This window comes from Crocodylus porosus, unplaced genomic scaffold, assembly GCF_001723895.1.
Source record: "Crocodylus porosus isolate Cpor-Errol unplaced genomic scaffold, CroPor_comp1, whole genome shotgun sequence".
Lineage (NCBI taxonomy): Eukaryota > Metazoa > Chordata > Crocodylia > Crocodylidae > Crocodylus > Crocodylus porosus.
Genome location: NW_017728912.1, coordinates 22,821,439 through 22,837,478, shown reverse-complemented (window position 1 = coordinate 22,837,478; position 16,040 = coordinate 22,821,439). Strand labels below are relative to the sequence as shown.

Genomic DNA, 16,040 nt, shown 5'->3' with positions numbered 1-16,040 from the left:
ATTAGTAATTAGTATTAGACATCCTTTGTTACCCAAGAAACATCTGAGATATTATATTTTGCGTTCTAAGATTACAGGAGTGTGGCATATCAGACAGCATTGCATGAAAATAAATACTGAGAAGGTTGTTGTTGTTGATGGGGTTTTGTTTGTTTTATTTTGTTTTGAATAAGAACCATAGTATTATAGGATCATAGAAGAGCAGGGCCAGAAGGAACCTCAGTCCAGCTCTCTACTCAAGGCAGGATTGTCCCTGACTAGACGGTCTCAGCCAAGTGTCTGTCCCTGTTGAAATCTTCCAGGGACGGAGATTCCACAGTTTCTCTAGGTAACCTATTCCAATGCTTGAGCACCCTTGTAGTCAGAAAGTTCCTCCTAATCTCCAACCTTATTTTCCTTTGATATTTTATTTGTCTTAACACCATTGCTCCCACTACTGCCCCCTACAGCCACAAAGAAAAAGCCCATCCCCCATCCTCTCTATAATCACCCTTCAGTTGTTTGAAGACTTTTATCAAATCCCACCATAGTCTTCTCTTCTTCAGACTAAATAACCCTACCTCCTTCAGCCTTTCCTCATATCTTGCCTCCCAACCCCTTAATCATTGCCGTTGCTCTGCGATGGACTGTTTCCAGTCTGTCCACGTCCTTCTTGAAGTATAGGGCCCAAAACTGGACACAGTACTCCAGGTAAGGCCTCACCAGTGCTGACTACAGTAAAAGAATCGCTTCCCTTGATTTGCAAGTGACACTTCTGTTAATACAACCCAGTGTTGGCTATTTTTTTTTTGGTTGCAATAATAGCATAACGTTGACTCATTTTTAGCTTATAGTCCAATGTAACTCACAGGTCTCTCTCCCTGCGGTACTGCAGCCTAGCCAGTCATTCCCTAGTCTGTGTTTGTGCATGTGACTTTTCTGTCCCACGTGCAGGACTTTTGTACTTGTCCCCATGTAATTTCATCTGATTGACTGCAGGCCATTTTCCTGATCTATCCAGGTCATTCTGGATCCTAGCCTTAGTGTCTGCCACACAACCCAATTTGGTGTCATTTGCAAATTACTAAACATGCACTTCATTAATGACACAGATGATGGGATTAAGTACCAGACCCGGGACATACTCCTACTGAACCTCACTTGATACCTCCTTGCAAATAGATGTTGAGGTATTTAATGACTACTTTTGAGCACAGTGATCCAACCAGTTATATATCCATGTTACCATACTTTCACCTAGCCTTATTTCCTTAGTTTATGCAGTCATTATTTCCAGCTTGGTCTACGTTGGTTATGACCACAAACTACCACCATTCAGTAGATTTTTGGACCTACATTAATTAAGTTTTTTGGTCCCATCACCATTGCCAAAACAACAACACAAAAAAACATCAGCAAAAATAGCCTTAATTGATTCTTGCTGGCAGCCTCAGGGAAGCCAAGAATTAAATAGTCATTTGTTACTTTCCTGTTTTTAAGGTATTCTGTTCTCCTGTTGTAAGGCACCCTGAGCCTTTGTTGGGAAGGGCAGCATATAAATCAAATAAATATTGGTTCTGAGAGTGCACAGTGAGCTTGATGTAAACCACTATCACCCTGGACCAGCCTGCACACCACACATTGCCCATTACTGTCCAAGTTAGAAGAGATGGAAGGCTGAAGATTTTTTGGAGAAGCCCCGAATTTCAGAGGAACCCAGTCCAGTAAAGCTTTAGAATACCTTTGCATTATTACCTAAATTTGCTGCTTCAGGACCAAGAATAGATACGACTTCTCTGTAGTCAGAAATGTCTAAAAGTCCAATTATGTAGATCTTCCATTAACAGCTCAAAGCTGTATATAAAGGAAATCATTAACTCCATTTTACTGTTAGGAAAACTGAGGCAGAAAGCAGTAAAGTGACTTGCCAATGATCATCCAGTATAGGGCTATCCAGAAGGCCACAGCTGAGACACAGTGCAGGACTTTAACTATTAGTCATTCTGCCTTATTCCTTTTACTGTAATTGTACTAGTCTTAATCATTCCTGAATTCTTATTTCAAGCAACGGGGTTTTTTTCTCTAGACTTTTACATAGTCAGGATTACAGTTATAGGCAAGTTTTCAGACAGGTCTGCCAACATGGATATGCATGGACCTTTGACCATTACTGAAAAAGCAGTTGTCCAATCCACATAGCATTCTATTTGGATACAGTTTGGGGGTTCATTTTGGAAAATGCTTATGCAAATTTAACTCTTCCCTTGAACAGATTCCATTATGACTTCTCAGCGTTTACTTCAAGAGCCTAAGTCTAATGTTTGGTTTAAAAATAAAATGCTTTTATTTTTCTCTTTCTTTTTATGTCTGCAGATCTTTTACGTCTTTCAGGACCAGCCATGCAACAACAGCAGCAGCAGCATCTACAACATACTGTCTCTAACAACCCCCAGTCAAATCCTATTAACTCTTACTCGGGTTCAGGTCCGGCAAATCTTTATATGAGGCTGCCTAACCCAGCTAATGTTTATCCAAGTTCAACATATATGTCAGATCCTTACGGAGGGTCTAACCCCATGAACCTTTATACAGCCTCATCACAGCCTGCAGGGTCTTATTTGAATTCTTCCAACCCCATGAACCCTTATTCAGGATCACTAAATCAAAATAACCAATATCCATCTTACCAATGCAATGGAAACATGCCTGTGGACAATTGCCCCTCTTACTTGGGTTCCTATCCACCACAACCTCAGCACATGGACTTGTATAGGTATCAGAGCCAAGATCCTCTATCTAAACTAAGTCTACCACCTATTCATACACTATACCAGCATAGGTTTGGGAATAACCAGAATTTTGGTCCCAAATACTTGAATTATGGAAACCAAAATATGCAGGTAGACTCTTTCAATAATTGCGCCATTAGACCAAAGGTGCATCATGTAGGGTCTTTTTCCCCTTATCCCACCCATGAGGCTGATAGCCATTTTATGGATGTTGCCTCAAGATTAAAATCTAATCTCAGTAATCCAAGCGTGGATTATGCTTCCATGAATAAAAATGGTGAACATCAAGTACAGCCACCTTCACATTTAGCACATGACTACCATTCTGCTTCAAATATGTTTAATGGTCCTCCTAATTCACTGCATCTCCAAAATAAGGATAGTGAAATGACTTCACACACAGCTAATGGCATGTCTAACATGCTTCCAGGTCAAAATCATGATAGGACTACTCCCCAAGGTGGTTTAGATAAAACTGATGTGCTGATTCCAGAAAAAGCAGAGGACCCTGATGACATCTGGTCAGATAATGAGCAGAGCTTTCTGGACCCAGATATTGGAGGAGTGGCAGTTGCTCCATCTCATGGTTCAATTCTCATTGAATGCGCAAAACGTGAGCTCCATGCAACGACCCCCTTGAAAAATCCCAACAGGAACCATCCTACTAGGATATCACTTGTCTTCTACCAGCATAAGAGCATGAATGAGCCAAAACATGGTCTGGCTCTGTGGGAGGCAAAGATGGCCGAGAAGGCAAGAGAAAAAGAAGAGGAGTGTGAGAAATATGGTCCAGACTATGTGCCTCAGAAATCTTACGGCAAAAAAGCAAAGCGGGAGCCTACTGAATCACATGAACCCTCAGAACCAACATACGTGCGTTTTATCCAGTCTCTCGCACAAAGGACTATGTCAGTCACCACAGACTCCACAGTAACTACATCTCCATATGCCTTTACACGGGTTACAGGGCCTTACAACAGATATATATAACTTCACACCTATGTTGGTTACCTCATTTTAAAAAGCAGCTTGTCAGTAGGGTAGTTCTTGTTTAGGTTGTGGGGTGGGTGGGGGGGGAAAGAAGCAGTATTTTTGTTAAAGTTGTCAGTGGAGAAACCTCAGCACACCAGCAAAAAGAGGTAGTCTTACCACCGCACTTATTTTCCACTGACTTTTAAGTGGTCACAGATGGCATGAGGGAAATAAGACCAAAGCATCCTATGCAAAAAAAAAAGTGTTTCATGATTTACATTTGAAAACACTGGCTTCATTATTGGAAGGGATAATCAGCTGACCTAATTTTTCCTTACATTTTTGCACATCTGTGACCACTTTTAATAATAATAAAGTTTGCATAGTCATGGAACAGGAGCAAAAAAAAATAATACTGTAGTATTACAACAGCAGGAATCTTAAAATACCATCTGGTGCTGAATCTATGATGTACTGAAATACTGGAATTATGGCTTTTTAACATGCAGTTTTTACTGTAATCTTAATATTCTCTTGATTTTATTTAACAAAGTAGATACATATAGAACATAATGAATAGACAGCAAAACACTGAATTTGTTTGGATATTCTAAAACATGGTGCTATCTATGAGAATGGTGTCTTTATTATAACAGTTGAACAGTTGATGCCTTTATAATAGTTAAAATGTCAATGGTGTACTGAAATGTTCTTCAACAATAGGGTGGACCTTTTCATTTGTGTGCGTATCAGATTTACCTGTTGTTACAACAAGCTTACTTTTTAACATATGGGAATTGTAAAGACCTCTGGATTTTGTTCATCCAGTCAAGTCCTTGGTAAAGGACAATAAAGTATAAAGAGAGATATTTTTTTTAACTAGTGTTTCAAAAGCACTTTGTCTACCTAAGCTTGGCAACTTGAACAATGCTAAGGTACTGAGACATTAAAAAAAAGAGTTTACTTTGATTTTAAAATACAAAGAGATTTTTTAAAAAAGAAAATAAAGCGTTTAAATACTTTTGGTTTCAGCCATACATCTGCTGGTGAGCTACATATTCATTTTTAATACAGTCAGTTACAGTAGAAATGTGGCTTACTGGCAACAAGGGAATAATTTAGTACACAAAACACATGTTTTTCTGGTGCTCATCTCACACAGCTATACTGTAAACTGTTTTCTACAATTATTATGACAAGTTCATTGCTCAAATGTGTACAGTTTTAAGACGAGAATTTTATATTAACCACAGGTAATAATTAGCAGCATGTGACAGAATCTACAACTAGTTAGCTTAGGCTTCTGCTGTTTTTAAAGATCTGTGTGTTCTTCAAATATTGAATGGCAGATTGCTTTTGTGTTGGTAATTATGTACATTGTGGCGTATGTCATTTCTCGATGTAAATGTCCTCTTTTCCAGGAAGATTGAGCAGGCTGATGCCTACACAAGATGAATGAAACAGGGTTAGTTCTGTGTGATTCCGTTGATTAAATAGAAAAACAATAGGCAGCTGGCTTGCTGTGGTGGTTTTAAATCATTAATTTGTATAAGAAAAAGTAAAAATTGTATAGTAAATTAAATTGTAAACAAAACTTTTTTAATGCAATGCTTTAGTATTTTAGTACTGTAAAATATTAAATATATATATATATATATATATATATAAATATATATATTTGGGTTTGGAGCTGAATTCACATCATGGTGCTACTCAGCCTGCTACAAATATATCATAATGTGAGCTAAAAGTACATTAAAAGGTTTGAGTGATGTTCCTACTTGTCATATACCTCAACACTAGTTTGGCAATAGGATATTGAACTGAGAGTGAAAGTTTATAATATTGTATACCATCTTTTCCCCCCAATAGCCTTTGAAAAAAAAACTTTTTTTCTCAGTACTTGATATTTTAGCAAGTATAACTTGAACTTCAATTTTTTTTGTTCTAAAAATTCAGGGATATTTCAGCTCATGTTCTCCTTATGCCAACATGTCACCTGTGTGTATGTAAAGCTGTTGTAGGTTAATAAATATATTATTCTTGGGGTTTTTATGTTTTTTTCAGGGATTTAACTCTTCTCTTATGAATCCCTCCTCTAATTTTACTTGTATATGTATTGGTGTAACTAAAACTAATTTTGTAAATTTGTTAGCTCTTTTTATTGTAATGAAAGTGTTTAAAAGTTTTAGAATGTTTTGCCTGTTTCAAACAAACAAAAAAAAGAAAGTAGAATGCACTGAGCTGATTAAAGGGAAAATTGTAAGGCAGGGGTTTGGCAAGTGACCATTTGCTAGAGTTTTTCAAGTCACTCTCTAAACAAGGCTTCTCAGATTATGTAATTAATAAAATGAAAAAGGTACAGTCTGTATGAGGGCTTCCCTAAACACATAAACCTCCATCACTTAGACATATGTTGTGCAATATACTGTAAGATATTAAGTTTGAGCTAAAGAAATTTTGTTTAGCAGAATTAAAACATAATTCTATTAAATCAAAGGAGGCCTTTTGGTTTTATTGGTTAAATATTTATTATGGCAATTTCAGAAATTCTTAGTCTGTGACTTTACCCACTGTAAAGACAAACGTTCTTTTAAAAAATGTTTGTTTGCCTTGAAACAAAAGTTTCAAGTTTTTAAAACCTTAATTATAGTTACCTTACATATTAGGTTAATTAAATAATTTTAAAATGTAATCCTCTAATTTTTTTGAGTCATACATGCATCATGCCATCCATTGTAGATGTTTGGTTAATATACCATACACTGTCATTTGCCAAACTGCTGGCAAACAATAGCAGGAAGTTAAGTTGGCAATTCTGTTGTGTATTGTAAATATCTGAACTGTAATTCTGGTGTACAGACCCTGCCTCAGTTTGAGTGAATGAATAAAGCAGACCTAAAATCGCTTGTATAGGATTATCAGGTTGACTATAGCCATACTTGAAGATGCTTCTGAGTGGTGTCAACTTTACTTGAATGAATTTTTCATCTTGATTGACGCACAGTGGTGTAAAGTTCACTTCTAAAGCTAGTGGTTAACTTGTGTAGGAAACTTTAGCAGTTTGACACTAAGGTAATGAACTTCTGTGTGCATTTTCTATGCTTATGTTCTACCTTTTTTTTTTTACTTTAGTTTCACTCATTTTCATGAAATGTTTGGTATGTCTATAAAATCTGAGGATGGTTATAAATACTGTAAGTATTGTAATGTAATGCAGGTTATTTGAAAGCTGTTTATTATTATATCATTCCTGATAATGCTGAGATGTGGGTGTTTTTAATAAAATTTATATTTATTTAATGCACTCTAAGTCTGTCTTGGAGAAACTTGTCTTTCATGATAAATATTTATTGCCTTCATACAACTCATACAGCATACAGTTGTGGTCTCCTTGAGACAAGCAAAAGTAAAACTGGAGATCAGGGGTAATAAAAAACAGAAAACATTAAAAGGCTGGAGGAGTGTCTAACATGAAGGAATTGAGAGTTAAATATATATTGCTTCATTAGAGGGCTACATGGGAAGCAGGACTGTGGGCAAGTACTTAAAGTTTCTAACCACCAAAGGAAAAGAAGGATTACTTGAAGTGTAGCTTGAAAAGGGTGATATAAAAAGCATGCTACAAGTCAGTACAAGAAACATCAGCTCAGGCAATACAAATAAAATTTAATAAGTTTCCATTGCACTGTGACAGCATCTGCTAATAGAACCAGTAATCCTCAACTAGGACCCTTTGGGTGCTATGCAAAAACAACACCATGGGGTGTGCAAACACCTACACATATTTTACAAGGTAAACCCTGAGATTTCAAGTAGGAATTGTAGCATCTTAGAAAATTAGTTTGGGAAGGGACCTCCAGAAATCTAATCCAACACTTGGCTAAAGGCAAGATCATCCCTATTCAAAGACCCTATACAAATCCATTGTCCAACCTAATAGTAAAACTAGACTGTGAATCCTGACATAAGCACAAGACATAGCACCATAACCTGCCACCAGTAAAGCGGGAGGACTGCAGCACCCATATGTCCTGCTGTGATGGTTAAAATACACTGAAGAACCAAGGAAGAAGGCCATGCCCCTCTTTGCAGAGGAAGACAAAAACCTTCACAGTCTACATCAATCTGACCATGGGGTAAAATTCCTCCTGACCCCAAATATGGAGATAATTCTGACCCTGAGTGGAAGGGGAAGACCTTCTAGCCAGGAAGCTCCAGGTTTAAGTCAGGAGAATTGCCATACCTCAGCCAAGTCTCAGCCCCAGGTGCAGCCAACCCCCAATGCTTGTGAGGAGGGCAGCCTCCCCACCCCTCTCAATACATACAGAAGCAGGAGTGGAATACATTTCTTCCGAGCCCCACATGGCAACCAGCAAAGTCCAAAAACCTGGGAAATAGCCATGGGAGAGTATAGGTATAGCTACTCCTAGATCATCCCTGAGCAACGTCTGTCCAAATTTCCACAGAATTCAATGTAGCAGAAGCAAGCCCATCATTGGCTTCAAAAGAGTATATAAGAGTATATAACTTCACAACTGTTAAAACTGGAAGGAGATGGACGTTCATTAGATCACCCTTGTGCAATCATATATATTTACCAGTTGAGCTCAGAATATTCCAAAAACAAGAGGGTCTAAATTAAAAAAAAACCCTCACAAAAGGTAGGAGTCACATTATCTTGGTATGCATCTAATTCTAGACAGAGCAGGACCTATCTTTTGAGCCCCTGCCCTAGGAGGGAAATCCCTATAGAAGCAATGGAGAAACTTGAGAAACAAGAGCAATTTAGGTGTATGAGTTGAGGTCTTCTGCAGAAAACAAGGAGGGGGAAACCCAGAGGCACTTCAAGGTGGTGGATGGGAAACACTAAGGGTTCCAGCCATCCATTATGCATCTCAGTTCCTTTCAGATTCATAATACCTAGTCACATTTTCAGATTGTGACCCACAGAATTTCTGAAGATAAGCAAATTAAAACAGGGAGGTTGGGGAGGTGGTGATGCCTGTTTATTACCCAGTGATTTGAGCATTCACCCAGGACGTGGCAGACCTGATGTGTAGGCTTCTCTCTCTCACAATGAGGGGTTATGAGCCAAGCACTCACTTAGGACAATGCTTTAACCACCAGACTATTGAATGAGCTGGGCAAGGGCACCCTCAACCCCTTCCTTTGACCCTGGGCTACTAGACAGACAGGAATACAAGAATCGTAAAACCAAAGGACAACAAACAAGGGAGAGTGACCGTGTGTCCTAATGGTTAAGGCATTCCCCAGGGCAGAAGCATCTCAAGTTCTAATGTAAAATTAATAAACCACGCTAGGAAACAGGGACCAGAAACCACAACTCCCATTTCTTAGGAGTACCCTAACCCCTAGGCCAGGGGTCGGCAACCCCTGGCACGTGTATCATGGCATGTGAGGGCATTTTCCTCAGCACGTGTTGGGGCTGGGGAGGCAGCAGCTGTTTGCAGCCTCCTGCCTCTGGGGAGCTGCTGCCAGCCAGGAGCCCAGGCTGCTCCCAGCAGGCAGCTGGGATGCTGCAAGCCCTGCTGGGAAAAGCCTGGGCTCCCAGATGGCAGCAGGCACCAAGAGCTGGGGCTGGCTGCAGCCAGGAGGCTGCAAACAGCTGCTGCCTCCCTGCCCCACAGGCACAGTGCTGGCACCTGCTGCCTTCCCAGAGCCGGGGGCTGGGACCAGGGCCAGGGCTGGGAGGCAGCAGCTGTTTATAGCCTCCCAGCTGGAGTTGAGTCCAGCTCTGAGTAGCTGCTGATAGCCGTGGAGCCTGGGCTGCTCCCATGGAAGCCCTGTTGCAAGCAGCCCAGACTCCGTGGCCATCCGCCACTACCCAGAACTCAGGCCAGCTGCAACCATCCGCTGCCTCTCCACCCCATCCCCGGCCCCAGCTGTCTCCCAGCCCCAGACCTGGGTCTAGGCTCTGGGGAGGCAGCACAGACTGACAATGCTCCCCGCTGTGCTGCTCTCACCGCTTCTGCAAAGCAGCATTGGAACCCACCACGGCAGGGCACATCATGGGGCTTAGAAAGCTCCCTGCTGTCCTGCCACACATATTCAGTGGTAGTATGCATCTTTCATGTACAGTGGTTAGAGCATGCAGGAAGTGGAAAACCTGGGCTGTAGGACCTTTTTAGCTAAGAGGATTCAAACCCTTATCTTCCCACCTCTCAGAAGAGTGCCATACCCACCAAATTATAGCCAAAGATGGAGGGGATACCCCCCCACCAACCACCCCTTCTTCCACTGCACAGAAAAGAACATGTTACATCAAGGAGAGAGAACAAGATGAGGCCTGAGTCTATAAACTAGTGGTTAGGGCACTCGGCAGACTCAGAAAGAAGCCCTGGTTTCTGCCGCCCACTGCTCGGACTGTTTATGTATGTTACATTAACTAGCTATTGAATAAAGCCAGAAATAACCTTTAAAAGCTGAATTACTTGGAATAGTACATGTAGATACCAACAGAGGATTCCAGGCTCTGGACAAAGGCACCTGCCTGTACCTCAGACTCAGGTGCATATTTTCTCTGGAGGAGGCAAACTGCGGATACGCTCCTATGGTAATAGTTCATATTGACTAGCTCTAGCCAGCTGCCTGTTCAGTAAGTGAGTCTGTAGGATTGCCCTTCTGGGCTTTCAGTCCCATTAGACTGCAGCCTCACTCTTGGAGACACCAAAGTCCTTTACTGAATCTAGTTAACCATATCAGTGCACAGCCTTGCAATTGTAGACACCTGCCAAAGGCTAAAATTTACAATCCAGTCCATTAAACAAGGAAAGCTCTCCTTTTACTTTCAGCGTTTCCCAAAGGAGGACAGAGACCCAAAATAGTATCTCTAGCAGGGTAGTACAGTACAATATTTTTCTTTCAATGATTAAAAAATGTTGCTGTTATAATGCAACCAACTATATAGAGGCAGACACAGGCTGATTTAAATAACAGGTTTTCTCCCTGCTATTTAATTTACCCTGTCTGCCTCTTTCTTAGACCTGAAGAAAGGCATTTGATAGCTGTTGGACAAATTTTCAGGTTTCTCAGTTACACAGTTGATCCAATAAAAGATATCTCATACACTTCCTGGACCATCACAGTTGCAATAAAATTCCAGCCCTGCTGCTACAATCATTACTTCGCAGGTTTTTTGCTTTTTTTAAGATCACAAGTTTGTTCTCAATGCTGGTTACTCCACCCATCAGTTCTGTGCACCTTGGGAAAACTTTCTCACTCTTCAGTTTTATACGGCTAAGCAGCTCAAGGATCAGTGATTTAAAACACTAAAATATCTGTAGTATTTGCTGCTGGCCCTCAGCACATTCCCGCATGAGAACAACATGAGACAGGCTTACAGGCTGAAGTAGTGAAGCTGTGCGACATTCAAGATTTTAGGCACACTTTAATGCATTAGACAGCTGGAACTGACAGCTGCACTAGTATTAACAAAGGTTTATCACCCCCTTAGCCTTCCAAGGGAAACTGCCAATAATTAATGTCTCCAGCAACCTTCTCTTTTCACATAAACCTCTTATTCCTCACTGTAGATTTTGCTTCAAATACTTTGATGACCCTGTGACCAAGGATAACCTTCCCTTGGATTTTGCTAGAGCCGTATAAAGTAGCTCACATCAGAAAGTCAAATGATAACCACTGAGAGTCCTATCCTCATGTGGAGGAAGTGGTGCAAAGAGGCAAACTGGTCTTTGTGTTCCAGTAGAATCATGCACGTGCACACGTGTGTACACACTTGCACTGTTTAACTAACCTTGATATAGCCAGCAAAAAAATCCAGATTACAAGTGAAATCTCCTCCATCTCCTGAGCATTGGTTCATTTTCTACAGCTTTGCCATTGTATAGGCATAACATAAATGGTTTCTGGCAAAGACACTGGGACTGGTTCTTCTGGAGAAGGCCAGGAAGCCTGAGGTGATGGCTTAAGAAAGTGAACAAAATTGGGGGTTGGAGCATTTTCGTGCACACAAATGGAATTCAAACATGATTTTGCTCAACTTTTGAAAAAACACCTCCAAGATGAGGCCCAAATTTCAATCAAAGTTGTGACTAGTGAAAACGAACTCAGAAGTGGAAGCTGGAGCCTTGTCTTCTTAAGAGAAAGAGTCATGCACTATTACCGTAAAAGACATTCCCCTCCATGTCAGCGGCACTGTTGAAGGTAGAGGGAGGTGGGCAGGGGTGCAGGGCACAGTCTGGCAGGGAGGTGGAGCCCCTGCACTGCCCAGCCTGCACTCCCACATCTAGCTGCTGCTCAGGAGGAGACAGGCTGGGCAGCACGGGCAGCTCCACGTCCCTGCCAGACTGCACCCCACACCTCTGCCCACCTGCCTCTGCTTTCAGCAGTGCTGCTGACTTAGAGGGGGAGCTGGAAAGGGAAGCAACCAAAATACAAGTTTGCCCAGGGCACCATTTTCCCCGAGGCCAGCTCTGACATCACGCTGAAGTTCACTTTAATTCAATCAGTGAGGAAGATAAAAATGGCAAATTTCATAGTCTAGTGGGGAGTTAATACTCTGCTATTTAACTGACATGGCTAACAACTTGGTATGGAACTTTTGCCGACTTTTGCCTGCCCCACAGTGATGTTCATCTTCCACAGATGCAACTACTAAGTTTGTTGTTTGAGACATGCTGTAGTTGACAGTTTGTCTCAGAGGCAGGGGACTGACAATCTTTTTACCAAGAAATACAACTGAGAGTTTTCCCCATCGCTTGCCAGAAGATATTTTATTTTCTGGCTGAGCTGATACTATATATTGAACGGGCCCTTCAGCTTTGCTCTGTGACTACATATTATATATTGGTCTGGGACTATACAGTATATATTGAACAAGCCCTACACACTGAACAATATATTGTACTGCTATATATTGAACAAGCCCTTCAGCTTTGGTCTTTTCTCCAGCTATGTGTTGGTAGGTAAATACTGTAAAAGCAAGTTTTTTTTATGACCATGTCAACAGAATTAATTAAATAGTATGTTTATCTTTGTAGGCTAATAAAGCCAAATAGAAATGTTTTTTTATGAAGGCAGCCTGGGAAGTTTTTGCTTCTGAGGATAATTCCCCGCCCCCCCTTTTTTTTGATTAGGCTTTCCTTTTTAAAAAATACCTGTTATAAAAATATTTGAGGTAAAGGTGGCTTTGTTAAAGATTCACCATTGCCATTTTACATTACCTATCTATGAAGGGTGAAGACCCCAGGATTAACTCTGCAAAGGAGCCTAGGCTTTCTAATGCTGAACTGGGGTGTTTTGTTCAGGTTCCTGGCAGCCTAGTGGAGTCCTTGACTTTGAAGCAAAGAGCCAGCTGCTCCTCAATTTTTGAAAGAAAAGGCTTTGGGACCTAGGTCCGTGATGGAATTCACAGCCCTGAGTGCAAGGAGGTTAAATGCCTGTGTTTCCTAGCACCACAACATTTACAGACCGCCCCTAACCTCAGCTCTCCACGTTCAGTTGGGTAGAGCCAACTCAGGGAGCTGGCTTTTGCAGATCCCATTCTTAGATGCCAAACTCTTCCCATGCCCTCTAGAAGAGACTTAGACTTGTTCATGTTTTAGGTGGAGTCTGATCTGTTAGGTAGGCTCTGAAAAAGCCTACTGAAGCAAACCACTTAGACAAGATGGGAGGAAGAACACTTATGTATTGAATCCCAAGGAGGCTTAAATGTGAAAAATGGGCTGTGCTGCTCAGCGCCGTCAGGACGGAGGTGCTTCTGCACATGGCCATAGATGGACTTGTAGGCCCCAGGGGACCGGTCATGTCCATGCCCTTCAGCACATCCTGAGCTAAGTGATAGCTGAGCAGGCTTTGTAAATCCAGATTTGGACTTCAGTTTAAGTCCCTTTTGTGGATCTGGTCCTCAGATCATATTATGAGAGTCCTCCAGCAAAACCAGGGAGCGCCAGGCATGACACTGCTGCTATTAAAGTGTAACAAGCAAGCAGGAAATATATGTACATGAAAAAAATACCACTTCAGGCCTTGTTTATATCTCATAGTGAACCAAAGTGTGTGCGTGCGTGGGGGGAAGGTTTACAAACTTCTTGAACTCCTTACACCTTTCTTTGAAAAATATGCCTCTTTTCTATTTAAGCAGAATCAGAGTCAAACCAAAAGTGCTTGAGTTTATTTTTTTTGTCACTTTTATAACTTTTAAATTTAAAATACCAAGAGTGTTTTTCTTAAGGCTCCAGTTTCTAATAGACTCAGTCTCCCACCAAGGGATGCAATAGATGCTATTAAAAATGCCTTGTGCCTACACTTAACGCAAAAACAATAAACTCCACTTAAAAATACCCATAGAACTTCTGTGATTCCTATAGTAACCTGCAGGTCCAAGAGGTTAACAGCCTTTTGTGCAAAGACTGGGAGATATCAGCTCTGTGCATGATGAAAACAGACACGGATCGTTAACCAATGGGGCATAAGTTTCTTTCTAGGGAGATGGGGTAAACATCTAAAAAATGCCCAAGTAACTTAGCTCTTCCAAAAGTAGCTGAGGCATTTAGGAATCTAAGGCTTCTTAGAAGTCAGTGAAACTTAGGTGCAAAGGGCTAAATCTAGAAGAAAAAAACAAAACAAAACAAAACACTTTGGTGCCATATTGCTGAGCACTGAAATACCACATTTTGAGGCACCTGGTACCTGCCCCTGGTGGAATTCACTCCCCGAGTTAGGTACTTAGGCTCTGTACAATGCACAGGCAGGGTGAAGTGAAGTGTGAATGGCAAATCCCAATTCACAAGTGCCAGCAAAATAAGTGGGGAGTCACGTTTGCTGGCCAAGGGCAAGAATTCTGAGCATCTAGATTTTGGACTTCGGGCTTGTCTACATGGGGAAAATTAGTGAAGGGTAAGCAAGCTTTCAATAAATTACCTACCCACACTACCTGTTCAAACAGACACTTTATGTGCCCTGAGCACAAGGTAGCATTTTCGAAGTGCATAAGCCACCTTGCCCTTTGAAGATTCACTAAGAGTGCCTGCACAAAGCTACCAATTCCTACCCTTGCTTTGCTCACACTGACTTCCTTCTTCACCTATAGGTGCCCAAAGGACAGTTTAGAAAGCACTGTAGCACTTGCAGGTGAAGCTGCAAGCACTAGATTTTAAAAAGATATTTAGGCACCTCATACCCATTAATTTTAATGAGACCAAAGCCCCCAAACACTTCTGAAAATCTGACCCTAAATCTTTTTTGAAAATGAGATTGAGGCCATACCTTCACAGCAAAAACAGGCCAGGCATATTCATACTTCAAGAGAGCACCCATGGTATGCCATCCTAGTGCAGAAAAAGTGCAAATAGTTTTTACCTCAGCCTAACTAGTCAAGGTCAATCCAATACTACTTATTCAGGGTTGACCGTGACAAAAAGGTAAAAAGTACCTGTCTTGCTCATACTAGAACTTTACAGCCAAGCAACACTCAGTGAACATGCTCCCATAGCCTTAAGCTTCTAAATCACTTAAAAGCTTCTGAAAATGTTATCCAGTGTTTGACAGGCATCAGCTGTTTTGCATTTTATTATAGCAGTCTTTAAGTTGCCATCTTATCAGTAACTCAACCCTCACTAGTTGAATAATTGCCCTCCTTTGTTTTTGTACTCCTGTTGTGATTATTTGTAAAAATGACAACACTGCTATCTTCTTCTCTGTAAGCTTCAGTACAACTCATTTCAATAAAGAGATTTAGCTGGAGGGGATTATATAAAGTGCAGCTCCACTCTGAAAAATGGCTATAAAATTGGCAACATGGAGTTCCCAGCTTGCCTCTCAATGATTTCTGTATCTACTGTACAGATTTCTAATTTACAAATGAAACCATTTTTCCTTCCTTACCTGAATCAGGCTAGGTGCCTTCCCTCTAGTCTCCCATGGCTTCTAATATATAGAGTCCATTGGCTAAATTAGGCCTTTGGGGCACCTAGGCAGCCCGTAGGGCCCCCAGTGGGTTTGCTCAGGTGTAACTGGTTACAACTTACTAACCAGTGCTGTTGCTGCAAAGGATGAAACCGAGCAGCTGATCCCTTTCTGTTCTAGTATCTCTTCAGTCCTATCAACATAGAAACTTAGTTTTGCTCCTTACTGGCAACAAAAGTGACTGGTAGCCACACATAGGGATTGTACCCATTAGGTGAGGTGACATTACTTTTTTTCCATATGCATTTTTTTCAGCTTGGAATTTTTAAATGTGTCCCAGGTTTAAAGTACTCAGACTCCTTGCAAGTGTGACTTCAAATCCTACTCTGGTAGGTCAACCTTACTCCCAGT

The 16,040-nt window shown here is 41.1% G+C and overlaps 1 protein-coding gene across 2 annotated transcripts in view; it reads left to right on the top strand.

The window, feature by feature from the left end:
- TET2 (tet methylcytosine dioxygenase 2) overlaps positions 1 to 4,479 on the top strand; it is a 51,673-nt gene extending 47,194 nt beyond the window's left edge. For both annotated transcript variants that reach the window (XM_019534154.1, XM_019534153.1), the window contains one exon: positions 2,353 to 4,479. In XM_019534154.1, coding sequence (XP_019389699.1) covers positions 2,353 to 3,758 — 1,406 coding nt within the window. In that variant the 3' untranslated portion in view covers positions 3,759 to 4,479. The remainder of the gene's footprint in view (positions 1 to 2,352) is intronic.
- The last annotated feature ends 11,561 nt before the right edge of the window (positions 4,480 to 16,040 follow it).